The 10,722-nt window shown below is 39.3% G+C and overlaps 1 protein-coding gene across 4 annotated transcripts; it reads right to left on the bottom strand.

The window, feature by feature from the left end:
• Window positions 1–162: 162 nt before the first annotated feature.
• LOC122002344 (cytochrome c-like) lies at window positions 163–2,757 on the bottom strand. 4 transcript variants are annotated; one of them, XM_042557481.1, is made up of 4 exons: window positions 2,410–2,755; window positions 732–865; window positions 514–560; window positions 163–419 (listed from the first exon to the last, which is right to left on the bottom strand). In XM_042557481.1, the coding sequence occupies exons 1-3, from the start codon at window positions 2,519–2,521 to the stop codon at window positions 552–554; spliced, it is 255 nt and encodes an 84-aa protein (XP_042413415.1). In that variant the 5' UTR covers window positions 2,522–2,755; the 3' UTR covers window positions 163–419; window positions 514–551. The 4 variants fall into 4 exon arrangements, with proteins under 4 accessions (XP_042413415.1, XP_042413414.1, XP_042413413.1 ...); XM_042557480.1 differs by having other exon boundaries at window positions 514–556; XM_042557479.1 differs by lacking the exon at window positions 514–560 and having other exon boundaries at window positions 2,410–2,754.
• Window positions 2,758–10,722: the final 7,965 nt, after the last annotated feature.

Here is a 10,722-nt window from a genome sequence, read left to right as displayed (position 1 = left end):
GTGGATAATGGTGACCGATCCAAAAAATATACGATAGCATTTAAAAATGAGAGAAGAAATCTCCTTTGACTTGGTATCATGATAACTTTTTTTATTTGATTCAATTTCTAAAATGTGATACCTTGGACCATTTTGCTTCAATTTTTTTCCTTCTGAAATCTGTCAACCAAAGCATAACTTAGTATTAACTGGCATCGTCCAAGTTAGTGTTACAGAGACATGTATTATGACCGACATTAGTGGATTATCTAAGAATAAGTGCATTAAGAAGGCTGCAAGTAGTTGTCTGATAGGAGGTGAAATTGAACAAGTCCAATGCATACAGTTGATCAGGATGTGGTTTCCTTGAGGTAGGCAATCAGATCCGCACGCTCCTGGGGATTCTTCATACCGGGGAATTTCGCCTTTAGAGGAATGTACTGCAGCAAGAAAGAAGAAATATCATATGATAGCAAGGAATAGAATAGAATATTATTGCTGTTGGTAAACTGGATATCGAACAGGGTGCCCTACAGTCCAGACCCAGCTTTGGAGAAAGATTGTTTTAAGCTTCAACCTTCCTAAACAAGAACTACAAACCATTAGATCATGAAACATATTTCTTCTATTACCAAATCCCACCTGTGTTTGAGTGCAGCTAAAAGATGTACCTTAATTATGCAAGTCACTGGAACTAAAACATTTTTGTGTAGATATGAATTTATCGGTTCAATCAAGATAGCAATCTTTACCTCCTTTGGATTTAGCAAATAGTCGTATAAAGTGTTTTCTTCCCAGACAACATCTTTGTTCTTGCTTGCAGCAGAATACGAAAAGCCGGGGGTGGTACCATATTGCTTTCCGAATAGGCCGTGCAGATTTGGACCTATAATTGAGGTGGTCATCTTAATTAGACTGCAAAAAGTCTTGTTTAAATATCATAATTTCAATGAAAAACTACATTTTCAACTCATCAAATCAAGTTAATGGCCCATTTTTCTGTGTTGCATGATCTTTAATACTCCACAATGAAAAGTAAGGTAAGCTAAATGCTTTTCAAGATGTAAATGTGTTTACAAGTGAACTCTAAGTTAATTAATAACCATTTACTTGCCAATGCTTCATGCATTGGATCACCATTATTACCATAAAACATCAAGTAATCCGATTAGAAAAATGATCAGGTTTTAGGAATTCTGATAATCTAGTAGAGCATGTTATCATTTGAAAGAAGTTGGTAGACATTCCAATTCTAATCAACAGTTTCTCTATAATGTGGCAAAAAAAAAAGTGATTCGCTAGCCCCCAATGCCCCTGCCAACCCGTCCCTAGATCAACACAGAGGTGGTAAATCACGGATGACTACTAGTCATTAGTGCAGATGGTCAAGGCATGGGGGAAGGCATACTCGGACATGTGGAAACACCTCATGTCTTAATCACCGCCCCGCCCCAAGGGGACAACAGTTTCTCTATAATAACCCAATGAGAAGTGGTTCATCTATCAATCATTATTTAAACATTTCATAAAAAGGCCTCCTATAATGCCATTCCTTCTAACCTAATATTCTCTGTAAAACTTTCTAGATTAAAAGTTAATTTTGGTTGGTTCCTTGCTAATCATTTGGCTTTAAAAAAAAAAATCTATTTTTTACAACCAAAAATTGATACAGGTAACAACAATGAACATAGCAACTTATTGAATGAATGCAACTATTGGAGATCAACAACATTCTAGATACACCTTGGCTCAGTGTAAATTTCTTTCCTTTTTCTTTTCCTTTTTGAAGGGGAGGAAAGAAGCCTACCAATTTGCATTAGTAATAAGGATAAAACATAGGCATATAAGAAAGCATATGAAAGTATGAGGAAAAAAACGAACATAATAAGAGTTAAGAGCTGGACTTAGATGCTATCTGAGGAGATAGCTTGATATGCAAAGCTATCCATTGGAATCACAAACAAACATCCATCAAGGAGAGGTTTAATTGGTTTCATAGCCAGGCGTCTTGGCTAGCTAGTGTGGACTTAGGCTCACATTAAACAACAACAATAACAACAAAAAACAAGTCTGTATAAACGCAAGGGAGGAAAACAAACAAGAAATAAATTAATAGTGTAGGCATGTCGATGGAGACTAAGTCATAAACCTTGAAGAAACCATGGCTTGTGTTCAGAGGGGGTTCTGTGCACCAAGGCAACGAAGTGGCAAAGAACAAGATCTAGGCCCACAAAAGGTGGCAGGCCTTCAAGGAGTGGGGCAATTCTACAGGTCAGGTCAGAGTTAGTCCACTACGGAGAACAATTTGATCTCTTCTTACAACTACCAATAACCAATCACATGCTCGACAATTAATCTATAAAGGCAAAAAATTTAGGGCGAAATCAGATTAGTAAAAGAAAAACTCATCTAATAAGGAACAGGATCTACCATGCTTATGGCCGGCTCCTTTCTCAAGGGTATGGCAGTGAGCGCACTTGGCCTTGAAGATCTTCTCCCCCGCCCTTGCATTCCCAGGAGGCACCTCGCCAAAGGTCGCCATCTCGCGAGCAAACACTAGACGAAAACGATGGTGCAGCTAGGGCTCGTCGCTTCGTCAGTTACTAGGGCAGAGGCGCGTGCACGAGGAGGGAAGGAGGGAAGGAGGGGAGAGAAGAGCTGCGTGCTCCATCTTGCACCAACCTTTTCCTACCATCTCGTCCACGGAGAAGGCGGCTGCGCCCGCAGGAAGGAGAAGACCGGAGGCACACAGCATTTCAGCGCCCATCGGAATTTTAATAAAATAATTCGACATTCTCTAGAAAAGTTGGAATCGTAATTAGTTCGGCAATTTCCCAAAATACCCAATATTTGAGTTTGTTTAAAAGGCCCATCCAAGTGTGATGGCCTAAAATGTGCACATTTTTATCATTTTACCCATATGATAAAATTGATTAGTAGAAAAAAATCTTTAATTAACTTGAATTTTACATGTAATTTCTCGTAAAAAATTTTATTTCCATTCTCTCATATAAAGTTTTATTTGCTTCAACTCTTTCATACAAATATTGTGACATAATTGCCCCTCAGATTTTTTTAAGTATAAAAATCCAAAAATAAGTATAATTTTTCTTAAATTCAACACTTTACATTAGAATCGAATATATTTTCTATTAAATTGAGCATATTTTTCCCCTGTTTTAATATAATTCCTCCTAAATTCAGCACCATGTAAAAGAAAATTTAATATATTTTCTATCCAATTAAATATCATTTAAAGAAAATCTAGTATATTTTCTATCCAATTGAGTATCATTTAAAGAAAATCTAGTATATATTTTCTATTAAAATTATCCTTCATATCTTTTAGGTATAAATGGTCTAAAAATGAGTATAATTCCTATTAAATTCAGAATTTTAAATTAGAATCGAGTATATTTTCTATTAAATTGAGTACAATTTTTTCCTATTTAATATAATTCCTCCTAAATTAAGTACCATTTGAAAAAAATCTAGTATATTTTTCATCCAATTAAGTATCATTTAAAGAAAATCTAGTATATTTTACATCTAATTGAGTATCATTTAAAGAAAATCTAATATACTAGATTCTAGTTTAATGTACTGAATTTAAGAGGATTTATACTCATTTTTAGATTTTTTTCAATGAGAAATGCATGCAAAGTTATGTTTACCAATGGAGACTACATGCAAATTTTCCATTTTTTTCCTTGTATAATTTTATTTTTCACCTGATGCTTGCCGCTTCTCTTTCCACTTAAATTATATTAAATATTTCTTATTTTTATTCATACATGCAAAATATTTCAGCATGACTTAAACCTTACATCATGTGGCAAAAGGTGATTCGCCCGTCCCTAGGTCAATACGGAGGAGGTAAATCACGGGTGGCTACTAGTCATTAATGCAAATGGCTAAGACATGGGGAGATTATGCTCGATCACACCGAGTTTCGACCTCAAGACCTCATATGGCAACACTCCATGCCTTAACCATTGCACCACCCCGAGGGGACGACTTAAACCTTACATCAGCATCATAATAATATTGGTTTCTAAATACCAACACCATATTAATAATAGTTTTTAGAAATTCATATTATATTGATATTAGTTTTTAAAGGTTAGCACCGTAGCAATGTTGGTGTGTTAAGTTATGTATTTTTTTAAAAAATACTAATAATAAATAAGAGCACGATAGAAATCTATAGAAATTAAAATGGATCTAACTTTAAGTTGTCTAAATCTATCAATAAGTTTTAACTAAAATTTATTGATGGAAGACTTAGTAATGGACCTAAAGGATTTAGATTTTTTTAAAATTGACATATAATGGAAGAAGGTAATACAGTAAAAGTATTTATAATGTTCATGTCTAGTTTTGACATCCTTACGATAAATTATGGGTATGTGCAGATTACCTTAAAGTCATAAACTTTGAAAACCTACATATCACTGCTATTAATTACTTCAAGTTGATATTTTTAGGCACATATAAATTCTAGGGCACCTCAGGAACTTCTAACACTTGAAATGGATCCAATCAGAGCTTTATAGGTTCATCAATGAATCTTGGCTAAAATTTATTAATGGACCTAGAGAAATCAGAATTCTGAAAAATTACAATAAAATGAAAGCTCTGAGTGTAGAGAAGGTAAAAATGATATGAAATAATGATTCCAAGTCTTCTAAAAATGTTATGATTGTGTACCAAGTTACATGAACATTGGTGATGATATTAGAATACCAATACCACTATGGTGCTGGTATTATGAAACCAACACTTGTGTTCACGCTCCTTTGCATGCTGCCAACAATTACTATGGTGTTGATTTTAAAAAACCAGCACCACAACTTAAATCCTACACTAACACCACTGTGGTATTGGTTTCTAAAAACCAACACTACTATGGTGTCGGTTTTTAAAGATCAACACCATGATGGTGTTAGTGTGTTAAACTGTGCATTTTTTATAAAATAATAATAAATAAGGGCATATTTTAACTCAACACTTTAGAAATCTATAAAAATTAGAATGGATTTAATTGGAGTTGTATATGTTCATCAATAGATTTTGACCAAAATTAAATTTATTGATGAATCTAGGGGATTTGAATTTTTGAAAAATTGGCATATAATGGAAGAGGGTAATACAGTAAAGGTATTTATGATATCCATATATGGTTCTGACGTTCCTATAATATGTTATGAGTATGCGTCAATTATCTTAAAATTATAAATTTTGAAAATCTTCTAATCACCGCTATTAATTACTTCAAACTGATATTTTTTGGTACATATAAACTCTAGGGCATTTCAAAAATCCAGAGGAATTGGAATAGGTCTGATCGAAGCTGTCTAGGTTTATTTATGAATTTTAACTAAAATCCCATGATCTCTCAAAAAAGGCTTTAAATGATATTTTTGGCTTTAAACGGGTTGTTTTGAGTTCCACCCGATAATAAATGTAGATCTCTAAATGAGCTTCGATTCAAACCAAAGAACACCTTGTTTTGATGTTGGAATAAAAAATTATGACTTCTAGAAGTATGCATTTGATACATACATACACATAATTTATCGTAGAGATGTCAAAATCAGACTTGGATATTATAAATACCTTCACTACACTATACCCTTCTATTACATGTCAATTTTTCATAAATACAAATTTTATAGTGTAAGGAAATAGGTTGCTAAACACGCAAACACGCAGCAGAAAAACCTATTTCCTCCAGAAGATCCATGCGAAGGGAGAAGAAAAATATACTAAGTTTACATAGGAACATGAGAGAGTATACCTTTGTAGCGTGCTCACGGACTCCCGACAGCTCGAATCACAACACGATCTCACGTTCGTGCCTCTACGGTATCCACACGAACAAACGTTCGTTTGTCTCACAAACTCACAAATGGAGATAGGTTGTGCTAGCAACCTTGAGAATGGATTTTCAGCCAAGAGAGGAGAAGAGCAAGGAGAATGAAGAGCATTAAGCCAAAATGAAGAAAAAAACACTTAAGTATTTTCATCCAATGAAAACACTTAATTAGCATTAATAGCCTTTGTTGGATCGAGAAGCGCTAGGGGGGGGTGAATAGCGCTCGTGGCTATTCCGCGTTTCGGAATCGTAAAACTTTCGTAAATCGTTCGAGTAGTTAAGCAACGGAAATGAAATAAAGACAAACACACCAAGATTTACTTGGTTCGGAGCCTTGAGCGACTCCTACTCCAAGGCCCGCGATCGTTGACCGCTTTCGGTGGACAACAAGTATAGAATCGATAAGAGTACAATAATTGTTACAATTAAATGTACTAAAGCGTATACCGACAACAAGAGATGAAGAAAAAAGAAGCTCCGGGTCGTCGGGAGGTTGTCGCAGCACTTCGGGATCGTGTCGTTATCAGTTTGTCGCAGAAGGATTGCTTGGATTGAGTTGTATAGAATGGTGCCTCAAACCCTTCTTTTATATTATGCTGGAGGCGCCTCCAAGCCTGTCCAAGGTGCCTCCAGGCCACCGAATCGCATGAGTGGATCAGCACAACCTGGTCGCACCTTATCTGGCTTAAGGCGCCTCCAAGCCTCATCAAGGCGCCTTCAAGCCTTGGTCCAAGGCGCCTCCAACTTCATCCGAGGTGCCTCCAGCTCCTCTGGACAGCTGGCTTCGGCTTGCATCCGAGGTGCCTCCAAGCCCCATGGAGGCGCCTCGGACACTGTTCATCCGAGGCTAATCTCTAGTTTTTGGCCCTGCAAAACATGTTAGTCTCTAACTACAAACACATCCTGCAAAACCAAGTTAGCACAGATATTAAGCATGTTAATAAAATGTTCTAACAGTCTTCGGACTATCCGGGTCTGACTTTGGATTTCCAACCAGAAACCCTAGGTCGACCCGACGCCTACTGTTCTCTCTGCGGGGAACGCGTCCTCACCTACTCCACTCAGGAGATTTACCTATTGCTAGTACGATCCTCCAGATCGACTGGACTTTTGCTCAGCGCTCGATGCTTCCGGACTTTCTGCTGGACTCCTGCTTCCCAGCTCATCCAGTCTTCTACCTGGTTAGCGACACCAGGACTTTCCGCCTAGGGTTACCACCCCCTAGGACTTTTGCCTGAAGCCCTCGACCCGCCAAGACTTTCCACATAGGGTTACCGCCCCCTATGACCTAGGGTTACCACCCCCTAGGGTTTTCCACCTGCCTAACCGCAGCTAGGACTTTTGCCTAAGTACCACTTAGGACTTTCCTGCAAGGTCCATGAACCTTGTTAAATAACAACATAACCTTAATTTTGAATTCCTTTGTCATTATCAAAACAACAGTTCGATCATCAGATGCTTCCCGCACCAACAATCTCTCTTTTTTTGATTATGACAACTGAAATTCAAGGTTAAGAAAAAATAGATGCATAAATATTTTTCAAAGTTTAAGCAAGTTAAAAATTTAAATGCAAGCATAGTTAAGCTAAAACTAACTTAAACTTTGTAAGACTTCCCCTTAATAGAGGCTCTCTTTATAAATTGAATTTCTAAAACTGACTTAAACTTTTGTAAGGCTCCCCCTTAATAAAGGCTCTAAATTGAATTTTCCTACTTTGAATTTCCCTACTCTCCCCCTTTGCCATTTATCAAAAATAAGCAAGTTAAAATAATTCTAACTTTTCAAACAGAATTTATAGTTGGAAAAATAGAGAAATAAGGGTATAAAGAGATGTTTTTCTTTCAATTAAATAAAATGTTGATTTTGAAAGATAATGTTAGCTAATTTTTGTACCTTAGTTGAATTCTTTGTAAAATTTGAAAACCATATTGAAGCATCTTTCAGGTAAGTTGACATACTTTGAAAGTCTTAGCTAAATTTTAACAATCTATTTAGAAAAATACTTAGTTAAATTTTGAAAATCTGTGAGAAGAATATTTAGCTAAATTTTCAAAATCTGTTAGAAAAATACTTAGCTAAATTTTCAAAATTTGTTAGAAAATAAATATTTAGCTAAATTTTCAAAAGCTATTAAAAGATACTTAGTAGATTTTGAAGAGATTTGAAAGTTAAGAAAGGCTAACAAAATATTTAACCGAAAAAGAAGTCCAAAATATTTAAAGGCAAAGGAGGATTAATCAGCTTAAAGTCTTAATGTCCAAGCATGGGCTGAGTTAAAGAGATTGCAAATTAATTAATTTCTTTTAGTAAGGTATCAGAGCTCTAATGCCTAAGCATGAGTAAAAAAAATTAAAATCAAGCACTTAAGTTCTTGGCCACATGTCTAACCATCTAGCTACTAGCTGATTGCCTAGAGGGCAACAACTTTCACTTGGTTAGTCAAGTCAATAGATCCAGTTAGATTTAACTAGTGCTGGATGACTTAAGTTGATTCATGTATATAACATATTTTAACGCCCATACTCACTATAATACACAGAAATAAGCATTCTGGAGTCCAGGCTGAACCCTATGCATCTCACATCGTTCTAAGTTTTACAAACACAAACAAGTTATGCCTAGTGTGCTTATGAGAAGCTCTGGCTGAAACTAGGGGAACATGATATCTAGGGGGAAGATCCTAGGCTAAGTCCACATTTAAAAGAGCTAAGAAAACAGGGATTTTGAAAATATTATTTTTCCTAGAATTTCAAAATATAATTTTAAACTTAAGCAAATTTGAAGATCAATAGAAATTTTAAAGTTAGATTGTAGGAAATTTGAAAATAAGATTTATTCTACCTGATCCTGTCCGGCGAAATATAAGGCTCCTTATATAGAGCTGTGAAGGAGCTCACACACACATACCGAGGTGAATACGTGTCCTCAACCCATACCTCGGTATGTGCTTGTTAGACAAACTTACCTGACACCATACTGCTACAGTCCGAGCACGTCTCTGATGTGACAAGGGAATCCTCTGTTATAAGATCCTGCGTATGGCCCAATCGTCGAACATACCCGCTATCAGAAGATGTTCCCTTGTCCTTTTGTCTCCTCTCACTCCATGCCGAGTGTCCGGCCGGTCGCAGTCCCCTTGCATCCGGCCGGTCATATGTGTTGGTCCACTTAGGAGATTCCTGGTAGTTACTCTGTGGAGACTGTTCACAGTATTGCTATTTTATGCCTTCGGCCGAGCGGGCTACCCGCTCGGCCATACGACCCTGTTCAACATGAGCGTCGGAACCCTGACTTCTCGCCGGGTGCCTTTGACTCCGATGAGACCCCGTTCGGTAGACCGGTCTCCCCTTCTCCGGTCGGCCATTCGACCCTTTGACTTCCCCCAGAGGGGGGTCCCTGTTCTTACCGCCGGATTACTTGCCTCCCCTTCAAGTCTAGTCGAAGGAGGCGATTAGTCCGACTGACTGGACCATCAGTTGGGCCGAGCGGCGTACCACAACTACCATCCGCTCGGAAACCAGGGGCAACCAAAACGCCAGTCAACGCCACCATTACTCAGCATCTCTTCGAAGTTTCCGCCAATCTCCATCATTAAGGCCGAGCATGCGCTCATTAAATGCGTTCCAGTGGCTGGATGCCACGTGGCGGTGCTGCCGTCATTATACGGCGGCGACGTGGTGTTCTGATGGGATCGAGGCGGTTCGAAATGGACGGCGCGATGCACGCTCCGATTCTCGCGACCTAGATCTGATGGTGGAGGCCGCTCGGGCTCCACACTATAAAAGCTTCATTTTCTTTCCTTCGCCGCATTCTCGCTCTTGCGTGCCCCACAGTTTCGGTGTTCTCAGTGCTCCGGCGACTTCAACTCTCCCTTTCCGGTGATCCTTCGTTCTTCGTCGATCCTTCTTCTCTTCTGTAAGGTTTTCCTTCTCTCTCGCTTTGGTTCTGTAGTTTTCTTTGCATTTCTTTCCCAAGTTTTCGTCCTCGGGCTACTGTTTCATTGCCATCTTCTTCCTTTTATCCACTTTCTTTCTTCGCCTTTTTTGACTTCATCCGCTCGGACCATGACTAGCTCTTCCCAACCACAAGACCAAGCCCTCGCCCATGGTATACTACCATGGAGTCGCGCTTCGATCGGCGCGACGCCGATCTTTTGATAGAAAATTTTGACATCCCTTCTGATTTCGAAGTCATTTTACCCGGTCCCTCCGCTCGGCCTCATAAACCGCCGCACGGAGCCTTTTGTGTTTTCCGCGACCAGTTCACAGCCGATCTGCGATTTCCCATTCATCCTTTCATCGTTGACGTCTGCAACTTTTTCGGCATTCCGCTCGGAAGCCTAGTCCCCAATACCTTTCGCCTTTTATGCGGCGTCGTTGTCCTGTTCAAAATCCACAATATCCCCCTCCGGCGCCGAGTGGAGACTCCCCTCCGATCAACCACGTCTGCGGTCCATCCATCCGAGAGGGTTACTGCAACCGCTCGCGGCAAGGCTCCAGAGGTTGAGGCTATTTCCTCCGACCGGACCCCTTCTCAGTTGGACGCGCCGGCTGACCCTCTTGAGGTCGTTCCAGTCAGCGTCCTTCCGCCTGCTCCCCGTCAAGTCCAACGTTCAACCATTTTATCCCAGTTTTCGGCGCCGGCCTCCGATCCTCTCCCATCATCCGCTCGGACGACCCCCGGTCATGGCCGCACTATCCGGGTTACACTTCACCTTCCGATTGAAGAATTGCTACCCGAGGTCGATCGCCCAACCGCGCCCGAGCACACAATCACCCTGAAGGGGCCCCTAGCCGAGATGTGGGCCGACGCTCGGGCGCGCGTCGCGATGATCCCCGTCCGTAATTTGGCTAACAGCCATATG

Source organism: Zingiber officinale, chromosome 7A (assembly GCF_018446385.1).
Source record: "Zingiber officinale cultivar Zhangliang chromosome 7A, Zo_v1.1, whole genome shotgun sequence".
Classification (NCBI taxonomy): Eukaryota; Viridiplantae; Streptophyta; class Magnoliopsida; order Zingiberales; family Zingiberaceae; genus Zingiber; species Zingiber officinale.
The sequence above is the reverse complement of the archived record's forward strand: the minus strand, read 5'-3'. Positions and strand labels throughout refer to the sequence as shown.

Excerpts from the sequence above, each read along its gene's own strand:
- LOC122002344 (XM_042557477.1), bottom strand. The coding sequence starts at position 2,521 with ATGGCGACCTTTGGCGAGGTGCCTCCTGGGAATGCAAGGGCGGGGGAG. Across the intron at positions 866-2,409 it reads AGGAGCCGGCCATAAGCATG|GTCCAAATCTGCACGGCCTA; the intron begins GTAGATCCTGTT and ends CCTCAATTATAG.